Genomic DNA, 21,940 nt, shown 5'->3' with positions numbered 1-21,940 from the left:
TAATCACATAATATTCACCATCATGCTCACCCATGAATGACTTTCACATAAAATCTCTTATCCTTGTATTCTCACAATCTTGATTTATCATCTCTTCCATTGAAAAGGGATAAGCTTTTGATTGTTAGAGATTTTATAACAATGGAAGAAAATCAAGATTTATTACAACTCTATTGTAAAATAATACAAGGACTAAAATAAGAGATTGATTAAATATATGTTACAATACATATATATACACTATATATTATATATATATATATATGAAAAGTAGAAGAGAAGATTACAACACATGCAATATAAAATATGTATATATATATAATAAGAGAATAATATACATATAAACACTCACTCACAACCTTGAGTGTAGATTAGTGGGGATCACCATGACTTGAACAAGGTATTACACCTTTGTCAAAAAGCTTATTTCCCCCTATCTCTAAGCACTAAGGGAACTCTCTAGGAAATAGCTTTAGGAATTATCAAGCCTTAGGGTTTTCTAGCAAAGTGCTTTCTTGATAGAAAACTTCCTCTCTCAATGAGCACATTAGACTCCTTTATATAGTGTTTAGGTGATCACTCTTAGGATTCAAACACACCATCTCATTTCTCTCATAAAATGAGCATTAATATAGTTTGTAACAACTATATTTCAAACCATTTGAATCCTATCATCAAATTATGTAACATCTCTTTTATTACACAATATTATGATCAACCAAAAGAAGTTACAAAAGCAATTAACTTTGTAACTCTTCTCCATGTTATAAAGTGTAGGTTACAATTTTAGGTTAAATAAATTATATGTTACACAATTTATTTACCAAACACCTAATACATATTATTCACATAATAATATATATTACTACATTTTAATCTACACTTATTATATTATAAAATAATATAACAGTCACACATATGTTTTTTTCCTTTTTTTTTAAAAAAAAACACGTATGTTATACATGTTTTTTCCTATGGACATTTGCTGACCGTGAGATCTAATATTTTATTATAAATGAACGTTTATTAAAAAAAAAAAATCGAAAATAATAATTTAGGGGCACATAAAAAGAAATCATGTGTCAATAAAGAGATAATTTGTGCAGAAAGGGAAAAAGAAACGACTTTACCAGAGGTTGTATAGTCTAATAGGAAAGTGGACTATACAAAAAATTAAGGAAAAAGGAGAAATAAAACCAATGTTGACTTATAAAAGGTTCAGAAGGAGAGAGAGAAAGAAGAAAGAAATTTATCTTGCCATGTGAATGTGATGATGATGGAATAGTTTTGTAATGTAGGACCGCATGAAGACTTAAGCTTATTTTTTTTTTTTTTTTTTTTTTTTTTGAAAATGGCGTTTTATAAAATAAGGAGTTAGACCTCTCGGTCATTACAAAGGATAAAGACAGGAATGGAATGAACATCCACCCTTCCGTAAATAGAGTTAGCAAAAGCCCACCTGGCCACATTATGAGCCAAATAGTTACAAGTTCTAGGAATAAAAGAAAAGTTACAACTTAACATCAAAGTAGAAAGCTTTTTACATTGTTGAGTATAGTTATCAAATTCCCAACAGGTATGAGTCCCCGTCAAGGTCTTGATTACCGTCATTGAATCGCTCTCTACCAATACAAAGCGGTGTTGTTGAGAAACCGCCATTTCCACGGCCAACAAGACAGCTGCAGCTTCCCCAACAAGGGGGTCCGAAAAACAAAGTGCTGAAGTAGCCACCCACAAAATGGTCTCCCTATGATCCCTGGCAATGGCCACCGCACACATGGAGTCAGAACCAACTCTAACATCACAGTTGATCTTGATCCAGTCTTCAGGAGTAGGAACCCAAACAGGAGACCCAACTACCTTCAAATGAGTAATTAAACTAGAGGCATAATCTGCGTAACAGCAAGAGATAGAGTCAATATATTTAGAAATACTACCCAACCCATTCATATGAACCTTGTCGTTGCTCGCTTTCCAAATCGTATCAACTACTATCGAAGCATACAGGAAAACTTTGTCAATATCCACCCCTTGCGACTTTAAGTTCCAAATGAACTGTACCCAATCCCACATACGAGCACCCGAATCCACAACAGGCATGAGTCCCCAAGGGGAGGAGCGCCACAGGTGAGAAGCAAAATCACAGTAGAGAAACAAATGTTCTACCGTCTCATCTTCCCTTCCACACATAGGGCACAAGACCTCATCAATATGCATTCTTCTAGCAAGAGAGACACGAGTGGGCAGAGCATTAGAGAGGACACTCCACCAAAGAATTTTATGCCTCTCAAGAGTTTTAGAACTCCAAAGTTTGTTCCAAAGATGCGGGGCAACATAACACGGGGGAGCCCGTTCCAAAGCTTGAATAAGGCAAGCAGATTTGGTAGAAAATCCACCATTCGTTTCTTTAGTCCAGATCCACCTATCACCCTCCTGACCACTAGGCTTGCCACCTTTGATGATGTTGCTTATAGTTTCCTGGTCAAAAAGCCTGACAAGTTTCTGGAGGTCCCAGTCCCCATTAGGAAGGAGTAAGTCCGCCACGAGCCTAAGGTTATCCGGAGGCCAAGTAATGGGTTTCGGGGTGAAGTCTCTACCATGGATGACCCAGGGGTCCTCCCAAATCTTAGTGTCCTTCCCATTTGAAATAAGTTTGCAAGCCCCTTTCTTGAGAATATCCTTGGTACGAACAACATTTTTCCAGAACCACGAGTCTGAGTCCTTACAAGAGCTCTCAAAGAATTTTTTCCCTCGAAGGTACTTTGCCCTCAGAACTTGACAACACAAAGACTGGTCCTCGATCAGCATGGCCCAACCCCACTTAGCTAGTAAAGCTTTATTCATTTCCCCCGTCTTGCGGAACCCCAGACCTCCTCGAGACTTGGGTAAGCACAAGTTGTCCCAAGCTTTTAAGCAGATGCCCCGGTTCCCTTGTTCGCAGCCCCACCAGAAATCTCTGACCATCCCATCAATCTTAGAGGCGAGGCTTTTGGAGAGTTTCGTTGTCTGCATGGTATACACAGGCAACGCTAGTCCCACAGATTTGATTAAAGTAGCTCGTCCTGCCTTGGACAGGGATTTCAACTTCCAGCCATGAAGTTTTGAAACAAGGTTATCCAGAATGAAATGGAAATCCGCATCCTTCTGACGGGACCTAAAAACTGGGAGCCCCAGGTAATTGATGTTCCCCACCGGAATATTGAGCCCAATATCCCTCATGATGCCTCTCCTCATACTCTCAGTCGTGTTATTACTAAAAAAGATCGAAGTTTTTAGCTTGTTTACCCTCTGTCCCGACCAGGTACAAAATTTCTCCAAACAGTCCCAAAAACCCCGGGCTTCCTCAATATTAGCTCTCCCCACTAAAATTAGGTCATCCGCAAAGAACAGGTGTGAGAGTCTAGGGCCACCTCTACTCAACTGAATGCCACGAATGGTCCCGCACTGAAGAGCCTTCTCAAGAATACGGGACAGTATATCAGCCGCCCAGATAAATAGGTAAGGGGAGAGAGGGTCCCCCTGGCGGAGTCCACACTCGGGAGTAAAGTTGCTCATCTTGCTACCGTTAAGGAAAAGGTTGAGAGAGGTAGTAGAGATGCACTGCCGAACCCAGTTACAGAACCTGGGAGGGGCCTTAAAGCTGCAGAGGACATGGTCAATAAATTGCCAGCTTAGTTTATCATAAGCTCTGACCAGATCAATTTTGATAGCAAAAAAGCCTTCCTTCCCTTTCTTGCGTTTAAACGAGTGGACTATTTCTTGGATTAAAACATTGTTATCTTGGATGCTCCTACCCGGGACAAAGGCCGCCTGAGTAGGACAAATCAAACGCGGAAGGATAGGCCTTATTCTGTTAGCAATTATCTTCGAGATAACCTTGTAGACCACATTGCATAGAGAGATAGGTCTAAACTGGGAGACTCTTTTCGGGCAGGGAACCTTCGGAATAAGGGTCACATTTGTAGCATTGAAACCTCTATGCATAACCCCAGTTTGAAAAAAATCAACTACAGCCTCACAGAAGTCCTTTTCCACCGAGTTCCAGTAATGCTTAAAGAAAAGTACTGACATACCATCCGGCCCAGGGGCTTTCATACTACCCATCGAGAAAAGAGTTCTTCTGATTTCCTCAGGGCTAGGGATGTATTCCATTTCAGTCTGCTCAATAGAGGTTAAATGATCATTGATGAGATGGTCTACGTTTTCCAACGGCCCTAGTGTCGGATTAGTGAAAATGTCCTTTAAAAACCCCGTGAACTCTCTACCAATCTCTGCTTTATTCGTAATCCACATCCCATTCTTGTTTAAGATTCTCTCCACAGAGTTGCGCCTGTTACGGATAGTGGCAGACAGGAAAAAGAATTTGGAGCACTTGTCCCCCTCCTTGATCCAAGAAACACGGGACCGTTGCTGCCAATATAAAGCTTTCCGCCTTAAAGCCTCATTAAGAGACTTTCTCAATTCGACTTCCTCAGCCCAGATTCTCGACCCAACCGGCCGCCCTTGGATCTCACGGAGTTGGTGTTCCAAATTGGAGATAAAGGTATCAAGCTTGCCAAATTGCTCCCTGTTCCATTTACTCAAGGCAAGACGGGTAGCTCCCAATTTCTTGAACACTCTAGCCGGTGCCCAGGAATGGGATAAAGACGCCCAAGCCGAGTCCACTATTAAAGAGCTACGAGGATCCCTGGTCCACCAAGCCTCAAAGCGAAACTGCCTCTTGGATCTAGGATCAAGATTTGCCGTACTCACACAAATAGGTCGGTGATCAGAGTTACAAGAGTGAAGCGACTGAACCACAGCCTTAGGGAATAAGCTTAACCACCCTTCATTGACCAGAGCCCTATCCAGGGCCGATTTGATGTGGTACTCCCCGTCTCTATGGTTATCCCAAGTCAGGTTATCCCCTTTCATAGGCAAATCAAACAGAGCATGGCAATTAATCAGGTCAGAAATAAAGGGGAGGAACTGATCCTTTCCTTTAGATCCCACCCGCTCAGAGCCCCTCAAAATAAAGTTAACATCACCCAGAATCAACCACGGCCCACCAAACCTCTTACCATAATCCATCAAGTTCAACCAGAATTTCTTTTTCTCATGAAAATAAGGAGGCCCATAGACACAAGATAACAACCAGGGGTTATGATCAGGGTCAGAATACACTATCCCCGTAATCTGATTCTTAGAAATGTAAATATTCTCAAAACTAAAACCTTCTTTCCAGGCCAAGATAAGCCCCCCCGCACTCCCCACAGCAGGAACAACAATATTATGATAAAAGTGTAATCTTTTAAGAGAACGTACCAGAGAAGTGGCATCCACTTTTAATTCGGATATGAAAATGAAATCAGGATTGCACGACCGAATCAGGGCTTTCAGTTCCAGAACTGTAGAGGTCTGCCCTAACCCTCTACAGTTCCAAGCGACACCTCTCATGGCTCCTGTGGAGGAGGTACACCGGCCTCCTCCACAGGGGTCAAAGACTTCACCGCCACGCCAACTGCTGAACTAGCATCTTCAATTTGAGTACCCACCAAACGGGGAATAGAGAGATCCATCAGACGAGCCTTCATCTTCCAAGTCGTGAGTCTCACAGATTGACCCACCGAGACTGGTTCGACTCCTTTAAAAGAGGGAGAACCGCCAATCTTAGCGCCTCCCCTTGAAACAATTTCGTCACTCTCCAGTGGTTCCTCAGTAGACTCATTAGAAGCATGTTCGCACAAATTATTCTCCACCCGCCCCAGTGGTCCCGTACCCCGAGGATAATCCCTGACCACCCTTTTAACTCTACGCATAGACACCAACGGGGTGACTCCCATAGGGGAGGGTTCAACATCCAAGCGCCTTTTCTTAACAGGAGTGGTACGCTCATTGCATTCTGAGTTGGGAGAAATCCCAATATCCACACCAAAAGATTTTCTTTTATTTTTTCCCGTACCATCGAGCTCTTGAATCTCACGGATAAAAATGTCTTGGGTCTTAAGGAAACTAGCCAAAGCCTCCCTTTCATTTTGATGGGCCGAACGAACTAGGTGAGATGAGTTAAAACGAGTAGCACCCACCACAGAAGGCCCACTCCTATTGGGCCTATCCAATAATCCCACATCTCTACCCACGTGGATCCCACTAGGTGGCCCATCAACATAATGTCCATTCTCCAAATGGAGAGGAGGCGACTTGTTAAGACAATTAACCCCATTATTAGAAAAATAAATAAGGCCCGACCCACCAATTTCATCACATTGAAAATTAACCTTGTTGTCCGAAAAAACCCAAGGGCCCAACTTCTCATTTCGGCCCAAAACCAACACAATAGGGTCCACCTTTGACTTTCCAACCACCTCCTTGGACAGTACACCCATACAGCTGGCGTTCTCCTCCGTAGCCCTCATATTTGAAATATTATCTATAACAGGTATTGCCACAGTGCTTTGGGCAATACTCACAGCTGGGAACGATGAAGGGTTTCCCAAAACGTGATTACCTACTCCCAAAGTACACTGATCCATCAACATAGGCTTGGGAACCCAAGCTTTGTCTCTAACGTTCTTTCTTTGACCTGTCCCTGTCGTCTGCGATTGCAATACTAAGGCAGGAGCACGATGGCCAGAACCCGTACAAAATTTCAGGTCACTTGCCGCCAGAGCAATTCCGTCCACCGCCGGCATCTCCGAAGTGGCACCAAGCGAGCCATTAACAGTGTTCAAAGAGCCACCCACTGCCAACCTCCCCGAGAAACATGACTGGAAATGAGACGTCGAGTTGAGCCACTGCCCAAACAGAGGGAAAGGGGCCCCTCGAGGATCCATGATCGTGGTCGGCGACCCCAACTCGCAGTACAACTTTGCCTCAGCAACATTCCCCAATTTACAATAAGCATTTACCATTGTATTTAACGCATATACATTTGGCAAAACCATGCTCTCCAACATCTCCAACAACAAATTTCCAAAAACACTTTTCAAACAATCAGTCATGAGAAATTTAGCCAGCGACATCAACCACACATAGTAGCACCTCAAAGTGAGCTTAAACTCAAGGTTAGCATCACGATTCATCCGCCACAACAACTCCAACACAAAACTTGCATCTTCAACCGAAGCACAAGCTTTGACCATGGAAATTCGAATGTTCTCAGCAACCCGAAAAAACCCATTAGGAATCAAGATGTTTAGCAACGAAGAGTGACACTGGATATCGTGCTTGTAGCCGGGTTTAAGAGCAATCCAGTTGAAGAAACCCAGAGCAGTTCGGGGATCAAGATTGAGGGTAAAAAGGGAACAAACATGAGATGGTGAAATAGAAGGAAGAAGCTTGTTGAGGGAAGGATGTTTCAGCCAATTTGGGCGAGATAGGATGGAGAAGAGCTGGGAAGAAAGCTCGGGATCTGCGGGAAGAGAAGAAGCAATAAAAGAAATGGGTTTTTGGAAGGAGAAGAGGAGAAGGGGGGACTCACCTGAAGCGACGATAATGGCCATGGGTTTCCCCAACATCAAGGACTCACCTGAATCACACTACATCTCTCTCTCTCTCTCTCTCTCTCTCTCTCTCTCTCTCTCTCTCTCTCTCTCTCTCTCTCTCTCTCTCTCTCTCTCTCTCTCTCTCATGAAGACTTAAGCTTATATTTTACTGTTTGATGCTATTAAATATTAACATTACATAAATATTAAAGACTACTAGTGACTAATGTCAATATAAAATACCATCTAATATTATTATTTGTATAATTAAATATTAAGTTATATATATTTTTATTTAATAATTATTAAGTAAAATAATTATAATTCGCAAAGAACTATTTTATAAAAGTTTGTTTGGTAGATCGTATAATGATCCTATGTATATTTGGATAAAATAATATATTATATTAATTATTATGATAAAAAAATTTAATACAAAGTAAATTGTATTATTTAACACATAAATAATACTCCGTATTAATTATTATTATATTATTTATAAAGGATCTGGGGTCAATTTCAATCTCCAATACAGGGACCTAGACCGGATCCAGATTGGACTTCGGATCTCTCGAACTCGTACCTTAGACCCTAAACTTGGAGCCTAGACCTGAACCCTAGTCTCCGAACTCCAAACCCAGACCGCGCACCCAACTGGACCCGAACCCAGACCCAATCTGGAGTTGGTGCTAGAGTTGAGTTTGTTAAAAATATATTATAACATTACACAACCTATTAATACAACTCAATATTAATTATATTATTGTATTAAACCAATACATTATGACTTACTAAACAAGCTCTAATAGTGTTAAATATCAATTGCATATTATTAAGTGTGGTTTAATAATAGAATAAATAACATCATAAATATTCAATGTTTTGAGTTGCCATAAATTTAATAATTTTTTTTATTAAATTTTTAAAATATAATTCCACTAGTCTCAATTTGTTGAGGTTTGTTAGTTGATGACTAGGATAATAGGTGTCACAATTTTATTGAATCAACTCATAATTTCTTTAAAAACTATTTTAAATTTAAAACCTAATAAAAATAATTTAAAAATAAGTAAAATAATAATTAAAACTAATTAAAGCAGTATTCATAAAACTCGTGCCTTTCTGGTTAGCAGTTTATCTTCTCATCTCCAATCTCCATTCTTTAACTACTTATACTGCTATTTACATATAATTATATTAAGTACCATATTATCTTAATTTTCTTCGAAAGGCTATTTAATTTATATAAATATATATATATATATATAATATGCAATAGTATATTGAATACCACAACCACTAATAAAATATCTTCTCTCATATAGTCTTTAAAGTGTAAAATAGGAATACACTAAATTATTTTTTATACAATAACAATAATAATAGCCCTTTGGATTAAAAAGGCTGCGGTGTCACCTTTTAAAGCAGTAATTATCAACACTCACTCCCATACACAACACGCCATTATTGATTATTTTGAAAATAATGGAAACATCTTTTCGCTTATTTGGTCATTAATTTGTCTCCTTCTCCACTCTCTTCCAATCCTTTCGCATATTCGTCCCCATCATATTCATTCATTCATTCATTCTCACATCTGTTAACCCCACACAACAATTTATTATCACACATTCTCAAACTTCCACTCATTATTATTATTTCATTTCTCTCACACTATATAATTATATACTACTACTATCTTCCTCCACATTTGTCTCTGCTGAGATCTACTCTTCTCGCACCCATCATCTCATCTCCAATATCCTCTTTCTCCCATTATTAATTACATCATCATCTTAATTTAAAAATAATATGGGTTCCGAAGTTTTGGAAGAATGCCGGCCAATTATTCCAATGCCAACTATTTCTATTCAGAGGAATATTTCAAATCTGAACGAGGTAAAGTCGTTGCCTAGTACTGATCATGATCATAATAATCCAAAACAGCAAGGTGATGAGCTTTTGTGTTTGGAAGGCGGTGGAGAAGAAGAATGTCGGACGCCGCCGAGGTCGGTGGACCAGCACATGCTGATGGTGTGCCCGCCGCCGCCTAGGAAAGCTCGGCCGCCAAGGAGAAAGTTGAGGCCGCGTAGTTCTTCACAACGGGTTCTTAAGGTTCCAGAAGACCTTACGTCAGTGTTTATGTTGCTAACTAATCCTTCCAAGAAGATCAGAACAAGTTAAGAATATATATATAATATCTTTTTCTTGCTTTTTTTTTTTTTATTTCGCATTCTCATTTGTATGAAAATTTAGTAATGTATCATAACAAAATATGTGTAGATGGGAATCGGAGGTTTGAAATTGTTAAGATTTGACAAAGAACTTATAGTGTTACCGACCAAAAAAAAATTGTCAACATGATGTTGACTTATTAATTAATCAAGTTTAGTAGTTTTTCGATTTACAGAAGGTTGTAGATCGAATTAGAGCAAAACATTGTATATATTGCTGCAGTGAAAATAATTACGCATGCTAATTGATATGGATGCTTTTATTATTACTATTAATATTAATATATTTCATCATATATTATCTCTGAAGTTGTTTAGATGAAGAGTGGTGTACCCTATATACTTCGCTATTTACAGTATTTTCTTTGTGCATTTTTAGAGAGTTAGTACCAAATTGCTAATATGTGGAAATAAATTGTTACCAGATGAATGAGCTACTTCTCCTAAAAAGCCAATTGATTTTGAGATGGAACCCCATTCACTATATTCCCAAATTCTAACATGGTATCAAAGCCCGTTGTGAGTCCAAAGTGCCACTCGTCCAAAAAAATCGTTTGTGATCCGTTGTGAGCCAAAGTGCTGCGGTTCAAAAAAAGATACTTTCCCTGTCTCCCTTTAACCTTCATTTGGGATCTTTTGACCAATGTGTGCCAATTTCCAGTATTGAGTCTTTGACCTGTTTCAAAATCTATAAATTTGGCGACGTGTACATCCACAAATTTTCCGATATTTGGCCTTGTGAGATTCTTTCAAATGTCAAGTTCAGTCCTGTGGTCTCTTAAAGGTTGTCCGTTATACCATACACTTTCTAAGCCCGAACGTGAGGAGGCTGTATTAGAGTTAGTCTCACATTGCTAATCTGTGGAAATAAATTATCACAAGATGAATAAAATACTCCTCTCATTGACAATTAATTTTGAGATCAAATCTCATTCATTTTATTCCAAAATTACAAACATTAATTTGTCTAATAATTAATCTCCCCTGAAATAACTAAATAAATAAATTAATCACGTATGAAATCGATCCTTACGAGATAGATAGAGAGATATACACATATAATATGGACAAGATTGGTTTTAAAGCTGCTAGATCATGATTGTATCCCATGGTAAGTAACACATGACCCAGATCCAGCCTATACAAAGGCCCAAAGGCACAGTTGATATAATATTATAAATTAAACTTAAAAGCAATATATAGCTTTAATTTTGTAAATTCCGATTTAATTCATTCCATAAAATATGTGACATGTCGTAAAAAAAATACAATTAGTAAAAAGGTAAGGAGGGACCATGTGAGACATATACATTTATATATGTATAAAAGAGACATACAATTTGTTTAGTGAAAAATGATATTATATAGGGAAACAAAATGAAAAAGGTGTGGCCTCAGCATGTGCCGTGCCGGATCATTGAGCTGAGCTGGATTAGATAAGTTGCTTGATCTTTAGACGAATTTGAACCACATATAATCCAGCTGATCAATGGTCCGACAGGGCATATATATATATATATTGATATTCACTTCCATGTTAGATACATAAGTTGTTAATTTGTAATGACTGGATTATATACATACTTTATAACATTAATGAGAATGAACTCATGTATCATCGGACCTTTGAGTTTGATTTTCAAGGTCATCTCGGTGTGGCCTTTCTAATCTTGAGTTCATTTTAAGATTTTGATCGGTAGGTAGTAATGATATTGTTGACGGTAATATCATATATAATATTTAACATTAAATTATAGATTAATTTGCGACAAAACCTCCTTAACTATCAATTTACTTGCAAAAAATCATCCAACCTCATATTTTGGTGGAAAAACCTTCAAAGTACTGTTCTGTTTATATTTTTAAGGTGTCATTTGTCCAGTCTCGTTAAGTCCCAATTTTGCCCACGTGGCAATGATAGGTCACTAAAAAATTATTCTTTCATATTTTACAAAATAAAAATAAAAAATTTAAGAGTAATTTGCGGCCAAAATCTCCCAACTATCAATTTACTTGCAAAAAACCATCCAAAAAACTTTAAGGTTGGATGGTTTTTTGCAAGTAAATTGATAGTTGTGGGAGTTTTGCCGCAAATTACTCTTAAATTTTTTATTTTTAGTTTGTAAAATATGGTCATGTAGGATAATTTTTTAGTGACCTGTCATTGCCACGTGGGCAAAATTAGAACTTAACAAGGCTGGACAGACAACACCTTAAAAATGTAAACGGAATAGTACTTTGAAGGGTTTTCCCACCAAAATATGAGGTTGGATGGTTTTTTGCAAGTAAATTGATAGTTAAGGAGGTTTTGCCGCAAATTACTCTAAATTATATTATCTTAGTATTAAATTTAATTAAATAATTTAACAATTTATTGTTTTAAAATAAATGTTTTAGTGTTATAAAATTTTAACTTAAAATTTTTAAAACCTACAAAAACTAAAACAAATATTCTAAAATAGTATATGAACAAAAAAAAAGTGATCCACCCATCCTACCACATTAAATTTAATCACAAAACCTACTTCACTATGGATGAATATTTAAGATATTAAAATTTCATTATAACATGCATAAACATATTAATTAATATTATAAATGTTGGGTTTTATGCCCTAAATAAAACTCATTTCAATATAATCAGATTTACTTATTAATATAGATCAGAAATAACATTTAATGTTGCATGGTTCACATGATTTATTTCATGATTATATGTACATAATGTATGAATTCATCTTAAACCCTTTTCACATACTTGATCCTTTTTATTGTGTCGTCAACACATTGAAAAGTAAACATGACTATGTGAATAAAGTTTCCTAGATTTATCAGACACAGGGTTTTACTGATATGACAATCTACAACAAGAGTTTACTTGCATTTGGAGAAATGTTATGTTCTTTCCAGAGCATTGGTTAAAGTAAAGCTCAGGTTGGATGCATGGAGAATGCATCGGAAGGGACCGATATTGAACTTTGACTTAGATTTATTAAACTTACCGTAATATCTATTCAAGTCAATATCGCCTAGTGGATCCTAGATCAAATGATCTTAATCCTATTATGATTAGGCTCAATCTCGAGAGGCTATTCGTGTTCTTTGATTTGTTAGTTAAGCCTACTTTTGGGTCAGGGTGATACGTACATTTTGAGAACACGGTAGTGCAATTGAGTGGGAGCGCTAACATAAACATGGCATCTATAGCTTCTATTTGGCGAATAGTAAGTAAAGGATGATCTCCTTCGAGCTTGACCAAACAAAAATAAATGGTGGAGATCTCATTTCACATAAGCTGAAATATCATTTATACGGGGTTAAGTGTTTTAAGGATTAAATACATTGTAGGGTGTAACGGTAATCTAATCCCTTTACAGTGTAGATCATTCATATAGAGGATCATTGATCAAATTAGGATTATAACAATGGATAACTAATGATGTGTCTATATGGTGGAACATATAGAGCATTCTATATACTGAGAGTGCAATTCTAAGTTCTATGCGTGGATTCAACGAAGAATTAATAAGTCAATGAATTTAGGTTATAAATTCTTGATATGCTTATTGGAAGCTCGGTTATATAGACCCATGGTCCCCCCACTAGTTGAGATAATATTGCTTGTAAGACTCATATAATTGGTTTTAATTAATCAATTATAATTCTCAAATTAGACTATGTCTATTTGTGAATTTTTCACTAAGTAAGGGCGAAATTGTAAAGAAAAAGAGTTTTAGGGGCATATTTGTTAATTATGATACTTTGTATGGTTCAATTAATAAATATGATTAATGACAATATTATTTAATAATTATTTATAGTTACTAAATAGTTAGAATTGGCATTTAAATGGTTGAATTTGAAAATTGGCGTTTTTGAGAAAATCAGATGCAGAAAAGATAAAAACTGCAAAATTGCAAAAAGTGAGGCCCAAATCCACATTGCATGGTCGACCACTTTTGTAGGGTTTTCCCTCTGATATTTTCATTATTTTAATGCTAAATAATTCAAACCTAACCCTAGTGGAATGCTATAAATAGATAGTGAAGGCTTCAGGAAATTTACACTAAAATTTCACACTTTTCATTCAGAAAAAACTGAGCCTCTCTCTCCCCCTATCTTTGGCCGACCACTCCCTCTCTCTCTTCTTCCTAAAGATTTTGAAATTCTTAGTGTTAGAGTAGTGCCCACACACAGCAAGTGATACCTCAATCATAGTTAGGAAGATCGTGAAGAAAGACATTCAACAAGAAGGAGTTTAAGCACTAAATAATCAGAGAAAGAGATCGAGGTTCAGATATTGATAATGCTCTGCTACAGAAAGGAATCAAGGGCTAGATATCTGAACGGAAGGAGTCATATTATTCCGCTGCACCCAATGTAAGGTTTACTAAACTTTATATGTGTTTATTTCATCGTTTTAGAAAGTTCATGTTTAGGGTGTTAATCAACATACTTGTGAGTAGATCTAAGATCCTGGTAAAATAATTTCCAACAATAAACTATAAAATTTCTGATATGGAAAAAAAATACTAACCCTTGAAATACAAGAACAACGCAAAACATATTCTAGAGGGTAGTAGTAATTCAGGACGGTAAACACAAAGACTAATTTAACAAAATATAAAATCAAATTAAAATATTAACATATATACATACTATACATATACATATATTCACACACATATACACTTACATAACATATACATGTATATACATATATTCACACACTTATATATATTTACATATATACATAATAAATATATATATACACATACATATTTTTATACATACACGTATATACATAGATATACATTTATAAATATTCACACACATATATTTATATATATATATATACACATATTTACACATATATAAATAGATTTAAAATAAAAAATGATAAAAATTAGAGTTAGATATATATATATACATATTTATATACATATATACCCAAAATTACACCTACATTTAAATAAAAATACATAAAAATAATTAAAAAATTAAAAATACCTTTTAAAATGGGGGTGTAGTGGGACTGCGGTGGTGTCGACGGGAGAGACAATATTTTTAGAGAGATAGAAAGAAAAGAAAGGTGGTGGTGTTTGGTGGTGGAGATAGTTGTAAAGATGGTGGTGTTTGGTGGTGGAGAATCAGAGAAGAAGAAGAAGAAAAATGGTGAAGGAGAAGAAGATTCGACCTAATATATTAAGGAACTTTTACTGACGCATTTCGTTGCGTCGGTAAAAGACATTTTTAGAAAAATAGATGAGATTTTTATTATCTAAACTTATGTGCACAACTGAAAATGAGATGCCATATATATAGGCTATTAAGATTGACAATTACTATAAACACTTTGCTTGATACATCTTCCAGTCGCTAATATTAAACTAATGGTAATATTCTTTTTATCTATCTTAGTAGAGAAATAGCCTAGAGAGGAAATTTAGAAAGACATCTTTGAAACAATAGATCAGATTTTTATCATCTCAATTTGTGTGTACAAGTAAAAATGAGAGGCCATATATATAGGCCCTCCACGAACAGAAAATGTTAAAAACTTTAATTACATCCTTCCCTAGAAAGGGAATTTCTGGCATTCCAGACTCTTTTTTTTTATTATTATTCATAACTACAAATAGATAAATTTTTAAGTTGACCAGAGGAATCTCTGTGGTTTGAATGATTCTTTGTCTTCAGTTGTAATTTTGTTATGAGTAGGAATCTTTATTGGTCTTGTGAGTAGTCAAAGGTCTTGGCACACGAAACAATGGACTAACTTCCTCAAGAGTCACATGTCCACCTTATTATTGACATAAAACAAACACGACATAAGTACAGAGGGGTTTTTTTATAGGGTTCAGGTGCTTTATCATTTTTTGTTAATGCGTTCAATATTAATAACTAAAAGCTTATATCAAGCAAAGTCTTTATAAGTAAGTGTCAATCTCAATAGCAAAACCTACAAAGGCTAAGAGGAAAAACCAATATTAAGAAAAGTATTAAAGTTGATTCTGAATATATGGATTAGCGTTACATCTCTCTACCAATATACATATCGAATTCGTTCCAAATCAAATATAATAAATAAATTTCATTAAAAATAAATAAGTTGAAATTCGTGTTGAGCTTTACCAAAAAATTATTGATAGTATAAACTTAGGAGAAAGTAGAGGTTCTAAAATTGGTTGAAGAATTATTTTACCAATATTTTTTATTGGTGGACCTAGAGATATATATGCAAAAATAATATATGGATGCAATGATATAAATAGTACAAAAATTTAGGAAACCTGATATCTTTCTAGCAGTAATATGTAATTATAATTGGGCAAAAATAAAATAAGAATTAAGTGATAATGATAAGGCACAAAATAGGCCCAATTTATTAGCATGCCTTTTTAGAGCAAAATTAGAAGAACTAAAATTGATTTATTTAAAAGAAAAATATTTGGAATAGTGGCTACATACGTGTATGTTGTGGAATTTCAGAAGCCTTTTATATGTACACTTTCTAATTATTCTAAAGCCAAAGTAAAAAATTGTTAACCCAAAGATTTTGATAAGTTCGTATCAGTTGAGATTCCTAATGAAAATGATCAGCCATGCATATTTATACTCACTTGTTTTAAAGCACATGATTCATGGTCCTTGTGGCATTCTTAACCCTACAAATGTTTGCATGCAAAAACATGAAAAATGTAGAAGTCATTATCCAAAGCCTTATTGTTCAGAAACTTATCATAGTGAAGATTCTTATCCTAAATATAGGCGACGAAATAACAATAAAAAAGTCAAAATTCATGGACATTACCTAGATAATGGATGGGTAATCCCATATAATTTATATTTGTTATGTTAGTTTGATTTTCATATTAATGTTAAAATTTATTCTACTATTAAGCTCGTAAAATATTCATATAAATGTGTATACAAAGGTCAAGATCAGATAAATTTTTCTGTAAATAGTGACAATGCTTCAAACGATGTTGATGAGATTCAACAATTTCACTCTGTGGATTTCTCTACTCGAAGCAACATGGAGAATATTTAGATTTACTTTGAGTGAAATATATCCCTTAGTTGTTCCATTGCTATTGTATCTTGGAGATAGTCAATTAGTTACACATAATAAATTAGATAATCTTGCTAAGGTAATTAGCTGTGAATTTTTAAATGTAGGTATAATTTTGGGTATATATTTATTTTCCTAGACACTAAGAAATCTTATTATTAGTGGTGTGGAATGAAGAAAGATGTAGTGGAATACATGTCTAAATGCTTAACATGTCAGCAAATTAAGACATAACATAAGAAAATAGCAAGGTTACTACAACCACTAGCACTTCCAAAATAGAAGTGGGAGGATATTACGATAGATTTTGTGGTCGGTTTGCCCAAAATCACGGGAATATATGACTCAGTATGGGTCATAGTGGACCGTTTCACGAACTCAACACATTTTCTATTGGTAAAAATAACTTATACAGTGGATCAGTATGCGGAGCTGTATATGAAAGAGATAGTTCATCTTCATGGAGCTCCAAAATCCATTGTTTTAGATATGGATATGAAGTTTACATCAAAGTTCTAGATAAGTCTTCAGAAAGCTATGGGTACGAAGCTGAAGTTTAGTACAGCTTTTCACCCTCAGACTAACGGACAGTTAGAGAGAACAATACAGATACTAGAAGACTTACTGCGAGCTTGTGTCATGGACTTCAAGGGTTCATGGAGCAAATACTTACCTTTGATAGAATTTTCTTACAATAACAACTATCAAAGTATAATAAAGATGGCTCACTACAAAATGTTGTATGGTTGGAAGTATAGATCCCCAATTCATTGGGACAAAAATGGGGAAAGAGTATTTGGGTCCTGAGTTAGTTCAAAGGACCAATAAGGTAATAGACAAGATCAAGGCTCGAGTGCTTGCTTTGCAAAGCAGGCGGAAAAGTTATTTTGATCATAAGCATAGAGATATTGCATTTCAGGTAGGAGAACATGTTTCCCTACAAGTTTCACTGATGAAAGGTATAAGGCGCTTTGGAAAGAATGGCAAGTTAAGCCCTAGGTTTATAGGGTCATTCAAGATACTCGAGAAGGTTAGGCAAGTAGCGTATCGGCTAGCCTTACCACCACCGTTGTCGGCTATTCATAATGTATTCCATATTTCAATGCTGAGGAAATATGCATCAAACGTGACTCATATCTTGAGTTACAAAGCCCTGGAACTATAGTCGAATTTATCCTATGAGGAATTGCCAGTTCAAATTCCCAATAGGAAGGTGTAAGTTCCTCGAACAAGACCATAGCTTTGGTCGAAGTACTCTTGAAGAATAGTAAGGTGGAGGAAGCCACCTAGGAGATAGAGTCCGCTATGAGGGCTCAATATCATAGCGGACTCAATATCCAGAGCTATTCATGTTAGATTTTGAGGACGAAATTATTTTAACGGGGGGATAATTGTAATGACCACATGAATAGATTATGGATTAGTAAAAAAAATTAGCATTAATTATTGATATTTTATAATTATATATGATTTTATATTTATTATGACCCCCATTCTTAAAAATAGGCGTTAGAGTTACAATTTCTCAATTTTGGAGATTTTATTAAACTCTAAGAGTATAATTTATGCTAAATATGAATTATGCAATTTTTATGATTTTTGCTCGGCGATGATGGAAAATACGGTGGATGGTCATTAGAGTTACATGAGTGAATTTAGAACTTATTTCTTAGGGAGACAAATATTTGTGATATTTGGAATATCAAGTTTAGGCGGGATTATGGTATTTGACCATTTTACTCCTAAGCCATTTTGTTAATTAAGTATTAAGTTAAGGGTAACTTAGACCTTTTAGCTTGGTGGTTAGGTAGCAGACTCCCTTAGATGCCAGTTAGCCACTAGTTAATTTAGGGTTATTATCCTTTTTCTCAAATAATTAGAAAAATCAAGTAAAATCAAAATTTAGAAGTAGCACTTCATCTCTTTCTCTCTCTCTTTTTCATCTGAAGCTAAACCAAGGGAAATCAAGGGTTTTGATCACTTAATTTCAGTTATTTAACAAGATTTTGAGGGAATTGGAAGCTAGAAATTTGAGTTAACCTCTTACTCTTTGTTTGTTTGAAGTTTTAGAGGTTTTAGTTAGGTTTAATATTTCATATTTGAAAAGTAAGTTATGTTGATCTAGGTTCTTAATGATTTTTGAATAGAATTTGGCTAGTTAAGGCTAGTTTTGCTAGTGTGGGGTGCGCTTGAGCAAGTTTGAGTTTAAAAACTCAAATTTGGCTCAACAATGGTGTTTTGAATTTTTGTGGTTAATTACTGTTGTTTCTGGTTGGAATCTATTCTTAGGTGTTATTATAGGTGTTCTGGAAAGTTTGGTAGAGTTTTGATTTGATTTGAGAGACTCTTGGAATTTTCAGGGTTTTCTGCTATGAACCGGTTAACCGGTTTTGCTCGAACTATAGAACCGGTTAACCGTTTCACTGGGCAGGACCCCAAATTTGGTTATCCATATGGAGAAATCTGATTTACAATTTTGAGTCATTTTTAGAGCCTTAGTTTTGGTGTTTTCTCAATAATTAGAGTATTGTAATGCTAGTTATCGATAAAGAAACTTTTGATTTAGAGTTTAGGTCCCCAGAAAGGGTTTTAGCAAGTTGTTTACCCATTTATGTGCATGTGACATAGGACATCCATTCAGCGCGTGATTTTCCATTCAGGTCGACTGACACACTTAAATTCGGAACGAGGTAAGACTAGCATAGAATATATTTATATATGAATATTGTTGGAAATATTTTACCAGGATCTAGATTTACTAACAAGTATGTTGATTAACATACTAATATGAATTCTAAAACAATGAAAAGAAACACATATAAAGTTTAGAAAACCTTACAGTGGGTGCAGCGAAATAATATGACTCCTTCCATTCAGATCTCTAGCCCTTGATTCCTTTCTGTAGCAGAGCATAATCAAGATCTAAATCTGGATCTTCTTTTCTCCTTCTTTGATGCAGAATTTCCACAGTCTTACATACTATGATTGAGATACAACTTAATGTGTGTGGGCACTACTCATCACTCAAGGAAATTCAAAAATTTAGAGAGAAGAAAAGAGAGAAGGTGGCGTATGGCCTTTTCTGAAGGAAACTAATGTTCAAGATTGTGTCCGTTTCCTCAAGCCAACACTTTTTATTTATAGAATTCTCTCTAGGTTTAGGTTAGAATTGTGTGGCATTAAAATAATGAAAAAATAAAATGGTAAAGGCCTATGCATAGTCGGCGGCCAGAATAGGAAATTGGGCCTCACTTTGCAACTTTCCCATTTTGTTATTTTTCATTCCCATTTTCTCAAAAATGCCCATTTTCCAATTTAACCATTCAAATGCCAATTCTAATTATTTAATAACTTAAAAACAATTATTAAATAATATTGCCATTTAATATATTTATTAATTTAGACATATAAAGTCTCTTAATCAATAAATAAACCTAGAATCTCCTTTCTTTACAATTTCGCCCTTGCTTAGTGAAAATTCATAAAGTAGACATAGTCTAACTTTTAGAATTATAATTGATTAATTAAAATCAATTAAGTGAGTCTTACAAGCAGTATGGTCTCAACTAGTATGGGGACCATGGGTCTATATAACTGAGCTTCCAATAATTCGAACCGAATTTACCAAGTAAATTCCCTAACTTATTAATTCCTCATTGAATCCACACTTAGAACTTGAAATTGCACTCTTAGTCATATAGAACGCTCTATATGTTCCATGATATAGACACGTCATTCGTTATCCATTGTTCTAACCCTAATGTGATCAATGATCCTCTATATAGATGATTTACACTGTAAAGGGATTAAATTACCGTAACACCCTACAATGTATTTTATCCTTAAAACACTTAACCCTGTATAAATGATATTTCAGCTAAGTGAAATGAGATCTCCACCATTTATTTTCGTTTGGTTAAGCTCGAAGGAAATCATCCTTTACTTTCTATTCGCCAGATAGAAGCTATAGATTCCATATTTATGTTAGCGCTCCCAATTAATTGCACTACCGTGTTCCCAAAATGTACGTATCACCCTGACCCAAAAGTAGGCTTTGTTGGGAATTATTTTACCAGGATCTTAGATCTACTCACAAGTATGTTTATTAACATCCTAAATATGAACTTTCTAAAACGATAAAATAAACACATATAAAGTTAAGAAAACCTTACATTGATGCAGCGGAATAAATGTCTCCTTCCACTCAGATCTCTAACCCTTGATTCCTTTACGTAGCAGAGTATAATCAAGATCTGAGCCCGAATCTCCTTCTTCTTCAAGTTTGATCCTTCACAGTCTTCCAATCTATGATTGAGTTACTGCTTGCTGTGTGTGGGCACTTACTCTTTCACTAGGGTCACGAAAAAGATGAAGGGAAAAGAGAGAGAGAGATTTCGGCCAAGGTAGAGAGTGAGGAAGGCTCAGTTTTTCTGAAGAGAGAAATTTCTGTCAGAAAGCTAATGAAAGCATGTGTTGTGACTGAGCCATCACTTTCTATTTATAGGCAACTACTAGGTCTAGGTTAGGATTTATTTGGCATTAAAATAATGAAAATATTAATTTGAAAAATCTAATTAAGTGGCCGGCCATATGGTGTTATTGGGCCTCACTTAATTTTGCAATTTTATCAAATTTTATCTCTATTTTCTCAAAAATGCCAATTTTCCAATTCTAACCTTTTAAATGCCAAAACTAATTATTTAATAACTAAAATAAATTATTAAATAATATTGTCATTTAATTTAATTATTAATTAGACATATAAAGTCTATTAATAAATAAATAAACCTAGAAAACTCTTTTCCTTACAATTTCACCCCTGCTTAGTGAAAATTCATAAAATTAGACATAGTCTAACTTTAGAATTATAATTGACCAATCACGAATCAATTAATGAGTCTTACAAGCAGAATATTCTCAACTAGAATGGGGACCATGGATCTATATGCTGAGCTTCCAATAAGTGAACCAAATTTACCAAGTAAATTCCTACTTATTAATTCTTCGTTGAATCCACTCTTATAACTTAGAATTGCACTCTCAGACTTATATAGAGCATATTGTATGTTTCACGATACCAATATACTATCTCATTTAACCATTGTTATAATCTTATTGTGATTTAAAGATCCTCTATATAGATGATTTACATCGAGATGGGATTTCTT

The 21,940-nt window shown here is 35.3% G+C and overlaps 1 protein-coding gene across 1 annotated transcript; it reads left to right on the top strand.

Moving 5' to 3' along the window:
- Window positions 1-8,942: 8,942 nt before the first annotated feature.
- Window positions 8,943-10,611, top strand: LOC115725576 (uncharacterized). The gene is made up of 2 exons (XM_061117292.1): window positions 8,943-9,642; window positions 10,123-10,611. The coding sequence occupies exons 1-2, from the start codon at window positions 9,276-9,278 to the stop codon at window positions 10,128-10,130; spliced, it is 375 nt and encodes a 124-aa protein (XP_060973275.1). The 5' UTR covers window positions 8,943-9,275; the 3' UTR covers window positions 10,131-10,611.
- The last annotated feature ends 11,329 nt before the right edge of the window (window positions 10,612-21,940 follow it).

This window comes from Cannabis sativa, chromosome 6 (genome assembly GCF_029168945.1).
Source record: "Cannabis sativa cultivar Pink pepper isolate KNU-18-1 chromosome 6, ASM2916894v1, whole genome shotgun sequence".
NCBI classification, from domain to species: Eukaryota; Viridiplantae; Streptophyta; class Magnoliopsida; order Rosales; family Cannabaceae; genus Cannabis; species Cannabis sativa.
Note: the sequence above shows the minus strand (reverse complement) of the source record. Positions and strands in the feature narration are given on the sequence as shown.